At 39.6% G+C, this 19,585-nt stretch overlaps 1 protein-coding gene across 2 annotated transcripts in view; it reads left to right on the forward strand.

Annotated features, from left to right (window-relative positions):
• The window catches only part of LOC132119553 (ephrin type-B receptor 2-like), a 171,926-nt gene that overhangs the window by 144,781 nt on the left and 7,560 nt on the right, over positions 1–19,585 (forward strand). Inside the window, exons 6-14 of one of the 2 annotated variants that reach the window (XM_059529616.1) lie at positions 4,548–4,672; positions 6,514–6,676; positions 8,225–8,333; positions 8,600–8,664; positions 10,560–10,682; positions 10,775–11,022; positions 14,633–14,848; positions 14,943–15,092; positions 18,957–19,150. In XM_059529616.1, the coding sequence (XP_059385599.1) occupies positions 4,548–4,672; positions 6,514–6,676; positions 8,225–8,333; positions 8,600–8,664; positions 10,560–10,682; positions 10,775–11,022; positions 14,633–14,848; positions 14,943–15,092; positions 18,957–19,150 (1,393 nt within the window). The remainder of the gene's footprint in view (positions 1–4,547; positions 4,673–6,513; positions 6,677–8,224; positions 8,334–8,599; positions 8,665–10,559; positions 10,683–10,774; positions 11,023–14,632; positions 14,849–14,942; positions 15,093–18,956; positions 19,151–19,585) is intronic. The other variant, XM_059529617.1, reaches the window with a different exon arrangement.

A 19,585-nucleotide genomic window follows, 5' to 3' on the forward strand; every position in this document is an offset into this window, starting at 1 on the left:
GATCAATAAAAATTTAGCCTTCCCATGACGAGGTGATATTTGACTCCTTAAAATGACCTACAGGGGAATTATGTGTGTTTTTTTTTACCTTTGTAATGCCATTTTGCAACAAATGCAACTTTATTAAAAGTATGTTTTTTTATGTCAAATTGAAAAAAATTCACTTTATAAGCTTTATTATTATTATTATTAAAACAATAGAATAAAACAAGTAAAATCAGAAGAATAAGTTATCAATCAAATTAAATCAGTATTAACAAAATTCAGTTGTACACAAACGTGGCTTGTAGTTCTATTTTCAGATGTTTAATGAGGCTCAGAGATGGCATGCAATTAAATTAATAAATTCAAGTTGAGATTAACCATTTTAAATATAATATGTCTTGACCCAAATAAGTCATGGCAGGATAACAAAATCGAGGGAGTCAGTATAATTTGTCCTTATCTCTGTTAACAGAAAGAACAAGAGTTGAACAGGTTCCTTTGTTTAGATATGACGTGCCAACAGACCTCTGGTTGTCTGAGAAGATCATGAGATCTGTCAGATGGCAGTCGATATACATCATATGCATATATGCATAAAAGAAGGAATTCTAATGCACGTCATTGGACAGCTGCCATTTGCAGACTTACCCAGGTTTTCTCTAAACACCAGAGTTCTTAGAGCATTGAAACTGTACAGAGGGCTTCAGATTAGACTCAAACTCTCTGTAAGTGTCTGCAATCTTCTTAAGATGCTGAAGTGCCTATTTTTGAATCAGCTTATGGTGTGTATATGAGTACATTAATGTTTCAATCTTTTCCAGTGCAGGTGGTTTAAAGCTTGAAGCACTGAAAGAGGGGTGCGCTGCTTTACGGCACTGGAAATTCTGTACTCTGTGGAGACATAAACCCTCAATCCAATACAGATGGGAAATAGGGACGCCTGCCAGAAGCACTGTTTCTCTCTACCTCTTTTTTTTATTTTTATTATTTTTTTGGGGGGGGGGGGGGGGGGGTCTAAAAGTTACATGCAAATGTAGTGGGTTCTTCCCCTCCTTTCTGGTCTCTTTTGACATGAGTCTCATAAATAGGGGATACTCACAGTGTACGTTCCCGTGCAGGAGAAGAACAGCAGCTGCTGTCAGATTGTTCTGGGAAAAACTTGCACTTTGGGGAAGTTTTGCCATTAAGGGGCCTAGGGGAGTCAATGGGGGGGAATTTATAAGCACTGACCTGCAAGGGCTACTTCTACCAACCTTACCAAATCACTATGTCTCTCTTCCACACCACAACTCAGCTCCAAATGAGATCCACATGCCTTCCAAACCTATTATACAGACCCATAATGAAGAGCCAATGGGACTGAGAGAACATTCCACATCAGTCAGAGACTTTCATATGATGATTAATCCAAGCTTTTGGGTACAAATTCTTTGCTCACTCACTGAAAATTTGTACTCAAGTCTGAGTACTGTTACATTAATGAAATAATACTCAATTACAAGTGAAAGTACAGATGTTAAAAAGTACTTAAAGGGGATAATTTCATGCATTCCGCATACACTGTAAGAGGTGGATTCTCATACTAAACATGACTAAACTCTCAAAAAAACGAGTTGGGAGTATGACAAAGTATTTCTGTGCCAAAGACACTCCTGCAGGTTTCGTATAAGGCTTGGAAAGTTTTTTTCCCGAGTATGGCCCTGTATGAATTCATAAAAAGCGGGTTTTCTTGCATGTGCATTTCTCCAGAAAGAATTGTGCCCACACAACCAGAGCAAGAGCAAGAGCAAGAGCACGCCCATCGGTGCTTCATTTGGGTTATGGAAGTTGTCGGGGTTCCGATTCTGGATCGAATGAATATTGCTGGAACTTTTTAGCCATAGTTCATTTAAGTCAATAAAGTTTTTGTTCCTGTTTATTTATGTCGATGTCACAGTCAGTCGCTATGCAAATCTTTGCATGTTCGTGGCCCACGGCACACCTCAAGGAGCTCGACTGTTTCCGGAGAGAAGCAGTGCACCTGTATCTGTCTTTTATAAATCAGATATAACTAAAGACACTTTGGAGATATGAAGAATGCAGTACTACTCCAGAATCCAGCATGACGTGGCTGGCTGTAGTTATAATGGCTAAGAGGCACTTATTTACCAGCTTCAATTGGAGCAGAGCTCAATCATTTTTTTTTTTTTTTTTTTTTTTTTTACATTCAAGACCATGCCCCAGTAAAGACCAGTAAACTGATATGAGTGGAATTAACTCCATAAACCCAATATATTATTTATAATAGATCTTGTAGACGTTGAAGTAAAGATATACTGGCATAAAGGCAGGAATTGGGCTTCAGAAACTATTGCATAATTGTCATAAAGGGTCATCATATTAGATTCAGTAGAATAGCTCATATAAATTTTGATGCCCAGCACCGTGATGATTAAATAACCAGTGAACTATTTGGATATGTATGTATCTATAAACTCATTATTATTCCATCCAACTTTTAAACATGACTGTACCATCCCATCTTAGTGCCCATATGCAACAGTTATCTATTCCTCATGCTAATGTTTTCTGCACCTCAGAGACCACGTGCAGCGCATACTGTGATCGTTCCAATGTGTCTGAACACTCCACCTGCCAGGAAAAATTAAGCATCTAGGCTTGCAGATAAATAGTCCTCATCAACTGTACCACAGAGAGCAATTGTGTGTAAACACTGGAATTTAGCAAAAGTACAATGGACATTTTACTAGCTGTGAAAATCATGACTGTGAGTGCACCTTCTTAGCTAAGAGGTTTTTTAAGTTGTCACTTTCTTACCCATGATTCTACTGTTTTCCTTTCATTTCAACTGTGATTCCCTGGAACTTCAGTGATGGATGGCTGTCATTCCGCAATGAGGAAAACATCCCCAGTTACTGGAAAACCTTAACAGTCTGCCTACTCAGCTCTCTCAAATCAGCATATGTTCACCCTAATGAGCTGTTGTACATGTTCTGACTTTGTTTGCATTAGCCCAGATTGGATTATCAGAGACAGGCTGGACGTGATAAATGCAGCACACAAAGCGCATATGTCAGCCTTTAAAGGGGACATCAGATGCCCATTTTCCACAAGTTGGTTTGTATCTTTAGGGTTTTAATGACAGCGTCCCATTTCTGCGCATATCTTTTTAAATGATAATGAGCTATTGTTCACCTTACCCCTCTCTTCCATTGTGGACTTTGTATATGGCTTGGAGGTGGTCTTATTCAAATATCTAGCTATCTACGAAAGCGGCTGTAAATTGAAACAGCTCGCTGGATGACACAGTTTCAGTCTCAGACAGCTCATTACAAACTGGCTGTGTGTTTTCTTTTCAGCTTTTTTATTCTAGCACATACACCAGAAACCTGACTATATGCAAAAAAGCTTAAAAAAATTAATCTGATGTCCCCTTTAATATAAATATTCATGTTTAATAAGATGCCTGTATGCTTCCCCATTGAGAAAGCCTGACTGCTTGCCTTATTAGTCCTCTGCATACCAACATTAAGGTTGACAAGATGCTGCAGGTCGCTTGTCTTGCATTGCCAGTTCTGGGCTGGACTGAGCACGACGATGCATACTGACAGGATTCACAATCCCTCCTGTAGTGCTTAGTCCTGGGAAGCCATTTATTAACCTCTGGCATATATTTATTAATTGGCTGGGACAACACGACTGCAGCTTGTTCAGCATTATGTCCTATGTTTTCCAATAAGTATGTATCATGTTTTCCAATAAGTATGTTTTCCAATACCTCCTGTATCACCTGTGCATTTGAGAAAGATTTACAAGTCATTCTGTGATCTAGAGAGCAGGAAATAAGCACATGAATAAGCCACTTAAGCTCTCCTTCAACCTCAGAGACCGTAAGCTCGAGCTGATAGCAGCCATGGGCTTTCCCACAGAGTGGCTTTTTCATAGTGAAGTGCATGCCGGAGGAGAGGCCCATGTCTTAAATGGCCTGAGCCTTGGAGAAAGCAAGGGCCGTAAATCCTGGCCTCTCCAAACCCCATACAGCTCCAACTGCGTTCTCGAGCAACTCCATTGAGTTTTTCTGACCCGGTATGCCACGCTCTAATTCTTAATGGCTGTAAGGAACACCCTGAACGTTTATTTCAGTAATAAACGAGGGGGAACTTTTTTTTTTTTTTTTTTACAGCAGTTAGTTTGGACAAGTCCAACACAAAGAGACACTAATATAAGGTTTGACACTCTTTCCCCCGCAATTACCAAGCATGCTGATGAAAAATAAACTCTACGATTCGCAAATACAAAAAAGACACAAAACACCAGTTGTGTTCACCATAATTGTGGTTTCCATGAGTAGAAATCAAAGCTGGTTTTATTTGTTTTCAGCACACCACAAAATTAGTCACATTGTTTATGTCATTCGGCACAGTGTAATTTACATCTGTTTAATCACACACCAGGATCTGTGCTTTAATGTCACTGTTGCTAGATTTAATGTGTAAATTGATCCACTGGGTGATTTACATTATTCTTTAAATACGGTATATAATATGCCTCTTTTTTTCCAGCTCCTTCTACAGTGTCTATCATGCATCAGGTCAGTCGCACCATTGACAGCATCACTCTCTCCTGGTCCCAGCCAGACCAGCCCAATGGGGTCATACTCGACTACGAGCTGCAGTATTATGAGAAGGTATCACATTAATACACTTGATTAATGTATAATGCATGATACACGTTTTTAATGCAGAATGCATGCAGTGCATTTGACATTATCATAAGCATGCATTAAAAATTTCAGTGTTGTAAGAGTGATTTATAAATGCATAAGTTAAAATTAAATTGCTGTTTTTATTAATGTAATAATAATAATAATAATAATAAATATAGCTGCAAGCAGCAATTAAGGGGCCAAGCACTACAGAAGCAAGCAAGGCAGCAAGCATCAGACCAACTGTAGCAAAGAGTAATTGAAGCCATTTTAAGAAGGTTTTTGTCAGAATGGCTAAAAAAAATCATAAAAACATCAACTATTAATATGATTTAATGGCTTATCACTTATAACAATAGGAAGTGCTGTTATCAAATCAATGTGGAGGGGTCAGTGTGAGGTTACAATGGCACAAACAAAGTTTGGTGTCAAACGGTCAACGCTTTGCAGAGATACAGTCTCAGACACAGTTTGGTATCATTCCAGCAAATTCATTGATGCATTAAACAATAACCATTTTGTGTAGTAGTATTATTATTATCTTTATTAATGTTGATGTATTAAAGTTCCTTGTGAAAATGATTGTTTGTTTACAGTTTCTGTTTAATTGAGGCTTTTGGTAGCTGTTGGATGTGAAAAGCGAATAGCACTATTACATACTGTTCACAGTTACTCTCAAAACACTGTTGTGGTTAGAACTGGATACCAGTCGCTTAAATAACTGAGATTTCAGTGCAGTAAGAAAATATATATTTCCCTAACAGATTCCTCTCAGTCAGCACGGGCCACAGAAAACACACACACGCTAACTTGTACTTGAGAAATACTCACGCCCACATATTATGCCGATATTCTTTCAGTCTCTCATTTCACTCACTTTGTTTTCGCTGGTTGACACACATAAGACAGCCACACCTTTAAATACAACACGCATTTCTTTCTTTCTTTGTAATACACATACACAAGCTGACGGTCTCCAGGGTTCTGCTCCTGTTCTAACTTTTTCCTCAGTATAATTCCTTTCTCAGACCGTGCTAAGGACTGCCTGTCAAAACACTCTTCTCAGACTGCAGCAAAACTCACATCACAGAGCTCAGAAATAGAGCTGACAGGAAAAAAGCGGAACACTCAAGTAGTACATGTATACACACAAACACACACACACAGAGTCCTACATTCTACATTCGGGGGTAGTCGTGGCCTAATGGTTAGAGAGTCGGACTCCCAATCGAAAGGTTGTGAGTTCGAGTCCCGGGCCGGCAGGAATTGTGGGTGGGGGGAGTGCATGTACAGTTCTCTCTCCACCTTCAATACCACGACTTAGGTGCCCTTGAGCAAGGCATCGAACCCCCAACTGCTCCCCGGGCGCCGCAGCATAAATGGCTGCCCACTGCTCTGGGTGTGTGTTCACAGTTTGTGTGTGTGTTCACTGCTCTGTGTGTGTGCACTTTGGATGGGTTAAACGCAGAGCACAAATTCTGAGTATGGGTCACCATACTTGGCTGAATGTCACTTCACTTCACTTCACTTATTCTCTGCTTCTCCTTCGCTATCACTCTTTCTCTTCACTTACACAAACAGACACTCAAGCGATGTGACAATGGCCACAGCTTTCAGGCCAGACTAATGAATCGTGGCTGGCCTGAAAGTGTCTGCCCAGCACCTCTACTGATGAGGTTTGATGAGATAGATAGCCCTGTTAGAGAGCCATATGAACACCTCTGAGTCTCTTGTGAGCCTCCAGTGTGAAAAACTGACCAAAATGCCACTGGATTTTTAAATGTATGTATTTACCCCTTTTTTTGGTTATTTCTCTATTTCAGGACCAGACGGAGCATAACTCTTCCATAATAAAGAGTCAAACCAACACCGCAGTCATCCGTGGTCTCAAACCCGGAGGCATCTATGTCTTCCAGGTCCGAGCGCGTACGGTGGCAGGGTTCGGACGGTACAGTGGCAAGATGTACTTCCAGACCATGACTGAGGGTGAATATCTAATCAAAATAATGACAAAATTATGGTTTGTTTTATCCAAAAATCTTCATAATCTCTTCAGATTTGGTCTTTTAAGAGAATAAATGACATGCATATGATTCTGCCAATCATTCTTACATCTCCCACATCTTATCATAAGAGCAAACCTGTGTGTAATTGACTTTTCAGTCAATACTTTTATCCAGAAAGCGTGCAATCAACTGATAAAAAGTGACAGTAAACATGTAATGTTTCATTAACCATAAACTTTTAAACACTATAGTAAGTACAGTATATGATGGGGAAGCAATAACACGACTGAGGTGCCCTTGAGCAAGGCATCTAACCCCCAACTGCTCCCCGGGCGCCGCAGCATGAATGACTGCCCACTGCTCCGGGTGTGTGTCCACAGAGTGTGTGTGTGTTCACTGCTGTGTGTGTGCACTTTGGATGGGTTAAATGCAGAGCACGAATTCTGAGTATGGGTCACCATACTTGGCTGAATGTCACTTCACTTTCATGAATGAAAGCTCAGTACAAAAATGAAAATATGAAAATGTTTATATGAAGGCTTGTTAAATATGCACTACACTAAATATTTTGTAAATAATAACAATAATATTATATATATATATTATTTTTTATTTTTTTTGATTCAGTCCCATTTCCAAAAAATTCTGAAGAGAAAGAATGGTAGCTGAAACATGTCATTGGATGGCTGCCCATTGTTATGCCCTTCCCAGATCACCTCATTCAGAGGCAGCTGCCTCACTCATGCCTGCTCGCTCTCTAAGCCGCTTATTATGTGCAGAGTCAGAATTAGTCTGATCTATCCTCCTGAGCTCTCCGCTGGCATGATGAGAGACAGCAACTCAGCCAGGTGATCCAAACATGGATGTCTCATGCCAGCAGGCTGCACTCACATTGAGTGATTTAAACAAAGAGGTTTAAAACCGATTAAAAAGAAAGTTACAGTGCAGTTGAACTCACATGAGACCCGACGAAGTTCAAGTTTTTGTTTACTTACTACCTCAGCTTTTGGGAGTTTGGAGCAAGTGTTTAAATGTTGTAAAGTCTGGTAGCATGCTAGCATGTACTTAGCCTCTAGGGTTGCAGAGTGAGCACAGGGGTTTGTCTGCATTGTGAACGGATAGTCTGTAATTATACACGAATAGAGGAGAATGAGAAAGCTAGTCAGGAGAGGAAGGGAAAAGAAAGTTCCCCAGGCCTTCCCAACATCCCAATCCGTCTGTCTTGCACCAGTACACACCACCCAACACATTTCCTCCATCGCCTGCCCATATGCTGCTGGAGCTAAGCAGTCCAAGTGTACGGCCCCATCTGCCTGAAGGTATCTCACACAAGGCTTCCTGTCCCAGATTCCCCACTGTGAAAGTGGGGAAGTGAGGGTCTCTCATCTGTGTAGACATTCACAGCAGGACTCCTGGGTCTAAGTGGAGTTTGAACTTGCTTCAGGCTGCAACATATATAGAGACACTCTGCTGGGGTTTGTCAGGAAGTGCTAACTTTTGGATATTGTGTGTGTGTGTGTGCCTACAGAGGAGTACAACACTAGCATTCAAGAGAAGCTGCCTCTCATCATTGGCTCAGCGGCTGCTGGTCTGGTCTTCCTCATTGCGGTGGTGGTTATCATCATTGTTTGCAACCGGTGAGTTCATCTTGCTGTGTTATTAACATGTAAACCATTAGTATAGCTTCCCCTAATTATACCAGAAACATTTATAAAAATCCTGTGCTTTTGTCCTGATTTGCTTCATTAGCGGACATTTACAGAGCAGCAGAGCTTGTAAAAACTCACTTAATGATGGGGTTGTGTTAACAAGATGACGGTGGTCAGTAGTGAGTGTTGTTTCCATGGCTTTAGCACCTTTTTAAACAGTACAAGTAGAGCTGTTTGCATTTGTTCGCCTGCAGACGTGGATTCGAGAGAGCAGATTCAGAATACACAGACAAGCTGCAACACTACACCAGCGGCCACAGTGAGTACTTAGGTCTTGACTACTATACACACACTATGAATACATTTAAAATGTATGTTATGGTTCAGATGTTTAGAAACTGTAAGTTTTTTTTTAAATGTATTTTGAAAAATGCTCATTATCAGATACTACTGTAAATCAATTCTGTTTTTTCCTGAATCTTTATTCTGTTACATAAATACACATACTAATGCCCTCAATTTCCCCCACTTCCCCCCTCACACAGCTCTATTTAGCCGCTGTATCTCTTTCACCATCAAACACACCTTTATCTCAAAGTTGGACCTCAGTTTCTGATTAATCTGTAAAACATATTAACCCCACAGCTTCCCTCGAAATCCCATCAGAGAGTGAATTAGCCACTTAGCCCTTAGAAGCGATTTCGTTGTTCATCTTTGTTCTCCCGCTCAGTTCTTTTTCCACCACTTGTTTATTTTCCCATCATAGCAGTACACAAAGCTAATGCTAAAAAAGCTCAGTGCCAGGTGTTTCAAAGTTAGTAAGATCCGTCAAAGATTCATCATAAAATGAGCAATACTTCAGTAAATACAAACTTAGCCTCGGAGTGCTGTTCCATTTATAGAAATAAATCTTTAAGATTCTTTCGAGGCAATAATTTAAAGCTAAGCTCGCTTGCTTGCTCTTGCTCGCTCTCAATCTGAGGGCTTATAGTTTATCTCTCTCTTGCTCACTCTGCTGAATGAAAATGGTCTGGCACTTTTCCTCAAGTTTTATTTTTCTTTGCTCTTCATTATCAATTTAAACAGCTTTTATGCTGTGTAATCAATGGTAAAGGCTGCTGTAAATTCTGTATTTTTGAAATAATTTCTGGGCCAGTATGGGCTCAGTATAACCTGGAAAATAAAGGTCAGAATTCATCTATTAGTGCTCAAGGTCAGAAAGTGCTCTCATTTTCTCAATTGTACGTGTATCTTGTTCATTCTTTCTCTCTTTGTCTTAAACAGTTTCTTAATCTTTAAGGGAAAAATTGTCACCATTTGCTTACCTTCTTATCATTCCATTCTGTCAAAAAAATGATGTTAGGCAGAATGCTGCTCTTGTCCATATCATTAAAGGGAATGGAAATATTTACGTTCAGTGACTGCAAAAAAGCAGCAAGAACATACTGCTAAATGTTTCCTTCTGTGCTCCACAGAGGACAGAATGTTACATGGGTTTTGGACAACTTGAGGGAGAGTAAATGATGACAGATTTTCATTTTTGGGTAGACTATCATTTAAAGAGAGAGCTCTGCTCAGAAGAAATTTCTCCAGCATAGCAGATACACTATAACCTCATGGATTGAAGTGTGACGTTCACAGATCCTTTGATAGTGGATGCCATTCGCTTCTCTCACTCTATTTATCTTCTTCTTGTCTGTTGCGAGAGCACATGTATCAATTCCAAAAACGTCTGAGCAGACAGATCACCAATAGAAAACCTCTCAGGCTGCATGAAAACACAATATGTCTATTAAAATACCTTTGGATAGATTTAGAGCCGAAAGATAATCGGATTTAAAACAGGAATTACTTAAGTCCTCACACACTTAAGTTCACCTTTAAGCCAATTTACCTGCAATCAAAAGCAATTTGATTGGCAGCAATGGAAAGTGCTGATACATGGTCCCCACTGGGCACTATGACTCCCCAGAGGTGATACATACATTTAAAATGCCTAATCTTTCTCTTGGCAAACACTGTTACACTCCACTGACTGTATTCATGAGCTCTTCCAATGTCATGCTCAGAATTCAAAGCTGCTGGAAAGCCAGCCATTTCCAGAATTCCCAGGGGCTCGCATCTCTAATTATTTCTCACATTTACACTGACTATTCTGATGTACAGTATTTTTTGCAGAATTGAAATATTATAGCTGTTTTTAATTTTTTCAAGTATCACCAGGAATGAAGATTTACATTGATCCATTTACGTATGAAGACCCCAATGAAGCTGTGAGGGAGTTTGCTAAGGAGATTGACATCTCATGTGTGAAAATCGAGCAGGTCATTGGAGCAGGTAATCCAACCTCTTAATGTCCAACGGTGTTCTAACGTGAAATTTTTCTTGTGCCTTGACTTAAAGAACGATGCACTTGTCTCTATCCATAGGCGAGTTTGGAGAGGTGTGCAGTGGTAACCTAAAGCTCCCAGGAAAGAGGGAAATGTTTGTGGCCATTAAAACACTGAAGACTGGTTACACAGAAAAGCAGAGACGAGACTTCCTGAGTGAAGCCAGCATCATGGGGCAATTTGATCACCCCAATGTGATCCATTTGGAGGGAGTGGTGACCAAGAGCAGCCCTGTTATGATCATCACAGAATTTATGGAAAATGGATCATTGGACTCTTTCCTCAGGGTGAGCATTTTTGCCCAGAGTCTTGATTTAATAACTGTGTTGCAATCTACATAACCTAGTTGAAATCAGTGATAAATTAAAGGGACAGTTCACCCAAAAATGAAAATTACCCCATGATTTACTCATCCTCAAGCCATCCTAGGTGTATATGACTTTCAGTTTTCAGACGAATACAGTCAGAGTTATATTAAAAAATGTAAATTAAAAAAAAAGTAAAATGTACAATTTAGTTTGAAGAGATTACATTTTACTTGATTGTATCGGCTGATATATGATATTCTCTCTCTCTCTATCTCTCTCTATATATATATATATAATAAATATAATATTTAGTAAAGTATGGATATTAACATTTCATACTGTATATTATAATATTGTGCTGATTACTGGATAAACCATTTTATTTTTTTATTTAATTAGACAAAAAGGATTTATAAGTGCATCCAAAGTATTTTAATGAAGAAAAAAAAAAGGCGTTTTTTTTTTTCAAGTAATTCCTAAAACTGAACTGATTCACTAAAATAATGCAGATTTTCCCACACTAACACAAGCTCAGTAACTAAAACATGACTCAAATTCCAGTTCAATCTCTCATCAGCAGGTCTGTATGCGCATCAGCATGCTCAACATCATACAAATGTTCCCTCCTAATTTCTCATGCTGTCCATCAGGTAATTTTCCACAGGATCTCTCTGCAATACCCAGCTACCCCCCCATAACAAACAAATACTCTCAGTGTTGAATCCAGCTGTTCGAATGTTGTAATAAACTCAAATCTCTTCCATTCGTCTCTATGGGTTGCCACACTAACATTTGCTTTAAAGCGGTCTCTTTAAAGAAATAGTTGGATTGTTGCACTGTGGTTAGTCATGACCTCATTTCGCATTGGTCATGCTCTCTCGACCACGTTCTCTGCATTACAAGCTTTACAAGAGCGGTGTCTGATAAACTGAGGCTCCATATTTGCTTCCGACCTATATCACAGAACACACATAGTGATCAAAAAATTGTGCTTGGTGCATTAATCTGAAAACTCTTAGCATGAGAAAAATACTTTGTATCTATCTGCATTGGAATGAGAAGAAAATGCTGCTGTCAGCTGATGACTGACATGCGTCAATTTGATTTCAGCTTAGAGCTGATGTGGATAAAATGCATTGATCGCCGGTAATTGGGCTCACTGTGTGTTGCGTCAAAAAAAGCCTTTGATTTATGTAAATATGTAATCTTTGGGGAAGGAATTATTTGTTTTGCTCATTAGCAAGGCTTTGCCTCTGATCTGTCACGAGATAACATTTATTTTATCCTTGAAACATAGCTTTTCGGAGTGTTAGGCTCAGGAAGTGTAATTATCTGAAACAAGAAACCTTCATGGTTATGCCGTTTAAACGAAGGCGAGTTAACAGGAACCAAACGACCCGCCATTTGTTAGACATTTGAACTGAATTTATTTATTCTCACCACAATCAGATCCAGCTCTTGCTAACCTCTGTAATTGTGAGGTTCTGATATTATTTGAGCTGTTGACTAGCCAGTTGTTTTGCTCGTGTTTATACTTGCACAGCCCACCCTACGACAGACCGCACATGCCCCACCGTGCCACTAAGTGAAGAAATGACTGATTTCTGATAACACAAGTAGAGGAGTGAAAATGTTACAACACCACCTCATAAATCAGGTTTACTCTTGTGTTCAAATCACAATTTTATATTAAAGCATTCAAAAAGATTTTTTTTTTTTTTTTTTGCTCTCATAACGTCAGTTTGGTGGTGTGTGAGAGCTTTGAAACTCCTCAGATCTTTGTGTAGCTGTACTATTGTGTTGTTTCTGCAAGACTGTCATCCATTTCTAACAGAATGCTGATTTCTTTGAAAAAAAAACATGCCTCTGTTGTGGCACCTTACTATGACAGCGGAAGACAACATTGTGTGTTAGTGCTGAAGTGCTAGAATATAAGTCTGATGGAGTTCTTGTAAGACACGACTGAGAGGGAGACTCGATACTAACCTGTCTTCCTTGCACTGATCCAACTTCCAATATTGTTTTGTGGCTGATTAAGAAGTGAAAGAGAGCAAAAGGGAGAGAAATTCAAAAAGGTATGCTACCAAAACTTTCAGATAGATTTGAGAAGCATTAAAATGAAATGTTAAGCACAGCCAAACCGACAGCAAAGACGTGTCTAAGAAGAAACAGCATGGATAGAATTATTCACATATTAAGAATGTTTGTTTCACTCCAAATAACTTTTGAGTGAAGAATCCCTTCAATTAAACTATAGGCAAACACTGTGAGCAGATTAGAGTGCCAGGCTGTATTTACGAAGGATTTCAGCTTCATGAATAATGGATGCCATTTAATTGCTGTGGAGGGTGAGGAGAAATTCAATCAAGTCGGCTTAATGTGGGGGAAGGGTTTGAGTGTGGCACATGCTGCTCAGAGGAGGAAGGTTTGCATGTGACACAAAATGAAGACATCTTGTAGCTCTTTCATCCAGCATCCATTGCTTTCCATCTCTCTCCACTTGACGCGTGCGTGTCTGTCCACACCACGCCTGCTGCGCTCGTCTCCTCTGATCAGAAGCTGAATGTTGCTTGCCTCATGGCTGTCTGCGGAGGGTCTGCAGATGGAGGCAGCTGCAAGCACAGCTGGGTCAGAAACTGCTGGACCTCCTCATGAGCAAAGGGCTTTCTGACCACCATGGTCAACAGATGCAAGATTTGCAATGTCCCACATTGATCATCGAATGTCTGATCTAGCATTGCTTAGCATAAACTTTAGCAATCCTCACCAGAGCATTTGCAACCCAATCCAGGCTTGACTCATTAACCGTGATTTCCACAGCTATTCTTGCCTTATTGCTGTTGTTTGGGATTTATAGGTTGCCCAGAGATAACTGTAACACAATTACTTATTAGGAATGTGCAAAATGCTATTGTTTTTTTATGCACACTTCACCTTTGCAAATGCCTTTTATAAGAAGTAGGGCTGTGAATCAATTTTCAAGATAAAATTTTATATAATTAATCATGTTTTTTGTGATTAATTGTGATTGTGATTTAGAGACAAACTTGTAATCATAAATATATTTTCTATTTGAATATACTTCCAAATGTAATTTATTTCTGTGACAAAAAGCATTCATTACTCCAGTGTTCAATGTCACTTGATCCTTCAGAAATCATTATTATATGTTGAATTGATACTAAAGAAACATTTCTTGTCATTATCAATGTTAAAAACATTTGTACTTGTAGTTTTGTCAATAACTGACACAATGCAGACTGGATTTAACCGAACGTGTTCCTCGTTTTATTTCCTTCTCCTTTTACCTTACACTCCTGCAACCCTGCACTCTGGTCCACCCCGACCACACCCACCTTCCCATGTAACACCACCCTTAAAGGGCTATAGCATTTATCAACTATGATATAACATTTATCAACACTACAGTACTGCATAATATGCTCATAAATATATTTACACATTGAATCCTCAAAATAAAACAACATAAAATAAGAATATTTTAAATACTAAAAGGGAGATTTACATCAAGGCCAGTATTACCAATATTTTATGTCTTGACCCATTTATGTTCTGTACTTGTTTACAGCAAAACGATGGGCAGTTCACTGTGATTCAGCTGGTGGGCATGTTACGAGGGATCGCCTCTGGGATGAAGTACCTTGCAGACATGAATTACGTGCACCGGGACCTAGCGGCCCGCAACATCTTAGTTAACAGTAATCTTGTATGCAAGGTGTCCGATTTTGGACTCTCACGTTTTCTGGAGGACGATACATCTGACCCCACCTATACTAGTGCCCTGGTGAGAATTTTTTTTTATATTTGATTTGAAACTTTCATGCAGATTTGTGCTTTGATTTGAGGTGAATTGATGTTTGTGATTTGGGTTTATACAGGGTGGGAAGATCCCTATTCGATGGACAGCCCCAGAGGCCATCCAATATAGAAAGTTCACCTCCGCCAGTGACGTATGGAGCTACGGGATTGTCATGTGGGAAATAATGTCGTATGGAGAGCGGCCATATTGGGACATGACCAATCAAGACGTACGTATCTCACTGCTTACACTTCTTTTTGAAACAAGTCTCTATGGCTCAATGCCATAGAGCTCTATGAGGCTGCAGTTATTTGATCAAAAATATAGTAAAATGTGATTTATAGCTTGATTTTCAGCTGCCATTACTCCAGTATTCGAAGTCTCACGATCCTTCAGAAATTATTCTGACAAGCTAATTTGGTGTTCAAGGAACATTTCTAGTACAAAATGATCAATGTTGAAAGCAGTTTTGCTGCTTAATATGCTGAATTTGAAAAAAAAAAAAAAAAAAGAAACTTACCGACCCTAATCTTTGAAGGTGGTGCACATTTATTAGATGATTTGTTTCATGGTTAAATTTGAATTCCAGGTTATACAATTATACAGTTATATAACTCTTTTTACTTATTTACTTTATTTATTCAATTCTTCCAATATGTGCTCCTACCTCATAACCTTTTCTAAGCTGTAAATCCCCTATCTTTATAAAGTAAAACTACCAATTTCTTATAAAACAATTTTCTAATGGTTGATGTTGAATCAGAGGCTAGGGTAAACAGCAGAAAGAGCACATCTTAAATCTGCCCATGTGCTACTCTGCTGTATGTGAGGCCAAACCTCAGACCCCAAACACTGCATGAGTGTAGTCAGTCTTTGCAGAAACAGCCGCACCGATCATCACATCACATTGGCCTCAGAATGCAGAAGAAGACATAAGAATTTCAAGAGATCACATTTTTGGGGTTTAAATAAGAGGTTTGAACTGTATTTGTGTTTATTTTGGAGAACATATGCTCTTGGTGGGTACATCATGTGACTTTGAGAGTCTCATCAAGCTGTTGTCCTTGTATTGTGTCAAAGGGGATCATTTACTTAGCCTGGTAATTAGGGCTGTCACTTTTGAGAAAAATCAAATTCGAACGGATATCGACTATCATGCAATGTATTCGAATATATTCAAATATCTACCCCCCCCGCGCATAAAACTAAAACAAACTAAAAACACCGTAGCCTAATGGAGGTTCAATCACAAATGTATTAACAGTGAGTCATAAACAGGACTGTCTGGATTATTATTTTTTTTACTTAATGTTTACTTAATGATCAACTTGCATGAAGTGCCACTATGCATATCCCTGAATATTAGGCTAAATGAAAAAATAAAAAAAAAACGATTCAGAACAGGCACAAACAATAACGTGACAACTTACAGCAGCAGGAGTAAGGCATATAGCCTAGCCTAATTCATTTCTTAATATTGTTTGGAAGAAACACCAGTCTATCAACTTGATCTGGATCAAGTGCGGCTCTCTTTTTATTTACAATGTTCCCCGTGGTGGAGAAGACACGTTCGAAGAGCACATACGTGCCTGGCTACTAGCTCTTATTCACGTGATTTGGTCATGGGCCTACAGTACAATACGTCTAGAGTGCTCTCTACTGGATAAGATGGCAAAGAATAAAATAAAAAACAAACGGTCTAAGACTGTAAAAAATGCGCTACACATGGCATTTTAAAAACTGGATATTTTATTTATAGTTCGATTACGGATATTTCACGTCATGTTTGAATGCATATTCGAAAATCGAATAAAAAGTGACAGCCCTACTGGTAATACCAAACTTCGCTTTGCTTCGTAGACAGAGTCTGGAAGGGCATAATTGACAAGTGTTTACTTTCTCATGGGGGGGCGCTTGTCTGAAGTTTAAATCATTGGTGTACCCGTCAGCCAGTCACATAACGTTTGGTTATAACGTGTCTTATTTGCCGGCTCAGCCGCCTCAAACTACCACTGTAAACACAGGTATGCTGCAAAAACAAACCCATCGAGCAAGTTTCACTGCCTCCTTAACCTGATCCTGCATGAGAGCAACCAAGGGGGACACAATCACAATTATCGCCTTGCCAGACTTTTGCCTCCCCAGTTTCTCGCTGATGATTGGTAACAGTTGATAAATTAAACGTTTCCCAAAATCTGTCGGGAGTAGGGCCACAACATCACCTCCATTCAAAATGTGAAACAAACACTCTTCTTGTTCGGGCTTCAGTTGACAAATGCCGGGAATATTCTCCACAACAGAGCGAATAGCATCCCGTTTCTCCATGTCCGCTGTCGTTTTCGATTTCCCTAACCTAAATTACAATCTGAAATTCAGCGCTTAGCATCTATGTCAAGACTCTCAGCCTGTCCTCTGTTCATTGATTGGCAAGCTGTTTTGGAGCCAACTGGGAGATGGTTTGCTATCTCAGACTGAGTACAGAAGCGAACTGAAACTGAGCGCAAGTACAAAGTCTGATATAGGCTATCATTTACTCACCAAATGCATCTGTCACAAAGGCTACCACAAAAAATCAACTGTATTTCACATTCACTTACTGGTGAATAAAATGATTATTTCACATGCAAAGCACGGTGCCACGTTAAACAGTCCCTGCCCTTGAAGAAAGCTCCCTTTTCTAGCATCCCTCTGGGTGGCTAGAAATTATGGGTCCAGATAATGAAAATAGTTTCAAATTGAAAGTGTGAATGCTAATGCGCTAAGAGGGGCCGCAGTTATCTTATTACCAGCTCCAGATAGCGTCGCGGTCCTCCCATCGGGCTGGCCGTTTGAATGAGATTAATGAGGCTTTGAATGGTACACCATAATGGCTACGATAATGAGTTGGGAAACGGCGGGTCTCACTCGGGTCCTGCACGCACTTTCCACTTCGTGGCCATGCATTTCTTTTCTGGCCATCAAGGCCACTTGAAGCACCCTGTTCCATTCAGATGTGACAGTACATCCGTCGGCTCAGTTCAGATAAATGCTCAGTACCTTTTTTGCACATTTAGTGAAGCTATAGTTAATTTGCTGTAGATGTATTTAAGTTTTATTTAAGTGACGTTCTTGATTTCCTGTTACAGCTTGCAGCACATTTTCCAAATGTACAATTTAGTCAGCGTGTAGATTACAGGCCATGGGTTAATCATGTTTAATCTGACAGATGTTGCATGAATTGAAATGAGTAGAACGGATGGGAGCCAGACTCTTGCTATATGCTGCCAAAAAACTTAGTAACGCTAAGACCGCTCTTTTTTCACATTTGATCAGAGAGGAAACACATGTACTGCCAAATTGTTGTTATCAGCACCTTCATAATCAAGATCTATTAGCTGATTTAGGAGGTATTTAGATAGCAGCTGACTATGAGTGCTTATTTATAGTCTGTCTGTGTGTGTGTGGTTTTGTAAGTGTAAAGGGTGTGTGATCATGTGTGTTTGTGGCCAATGACAAATGGCTTCCTTGTGTCCCCCTAAGACCCAGATAATGATCACAGTGCATTTATGAAGACTGCAGATCAATCCTCTGTCTCCTGTTGTGTTACAACCCCCCTGCCCAGACGCTGGCTCATATCTACTGCCACCTGCCTCATGCCATGCCGGCAGCTCCTATCAAAGCAATGGTTTATGGCAATTTATTACATTTATTTAAATTAAATTAATTTAAATCTAATGCATTACACATTATGTAACATTTGAGTTACAGTTCCGAGAATTTAACGTCTGCTAATACTGATTAAACATTAGATTATCTTATAATGTTACACATTAATGTTGCCCACAGTATAATTAGGCCTGAGAAACAATAACAGATGTTATATTGTAGAACAGTTTAAATAGTGAGGCAGGCTTGTTGCATGGTGCTACTCATGCAGGAGGCCCAAGTTCTGATCTGGCTTGTCATTTCCTGAAGCCATCCCTCCCTCTTTCCCACTATCGTTTGTCACCTGTCACTGACATTTGGGATGACTTGGGATGCAACTAGTGTATCTTTCTTCGCCCCTTTTAATAACCAGCTCGAGACCCTCAGAGATCTGTGTCTCCCTCTGCAGGTCATCAATGCTATTGAGCAAGACTACCGGCTGCCCCCTCCCATGGACTGCCCCAGTGCCCTCCATCAGCTCATGTTGGACTGCTGGCAGAAAGACCGTAACAACCGGCCCAAGTTCAGCCAGATTGTCAACAACCTGGACAAGATGATCCGTAACCCCAACAGCCTAAAGGCCATGACTCCACTGTCATCAGGGTGAGTTGGAAAACAGAGTTCAGTTTGTTTGGATGATCAAAAGCAAATGAGTGAGTGGTTGTAAAACCCAGACAGCATTTTATGTGAAGGGTGTTGCAAAAGATAGGAATCAACTAGTGCTATAACAACTTATCAATAATAACTGATGTATGTAATTGACAATGAATTTGTGCACTATGCACAGAAAATATCTGTCAGAAACATCACTTTACAGCTGTGAATAATACATTTATATGGACAAACGCACGGTTTGTCCTGAACATGTGATGCTTTATATTAAGTGTTTCGAACTTAAGCATGGTTTAACATGCCTTTCCTTGTTATGCACTTAGACGGATGCATATTATATTTAATGCTTTTTTTCAGCATGGTTCATATTTGTAAATGTTAAAAAGTATTTCCATTTTGCATAAAGGCTTGTCCTGAAAGCAAGCA

The sequence above is a fragment of the Carassius carassius genome, chromosome 38 (genome assembly GCF_963082965.1).
Source record: "Carassius carassius chromosome 38, fCarCar2.1, whole genome shotgun sequence".
Lineage (NCBI taxonomy): Eukaryota > Metazoa > Chordata > Actinopteri > Cypriniformes > Cyprinidae > Carassius > Carassius carassius.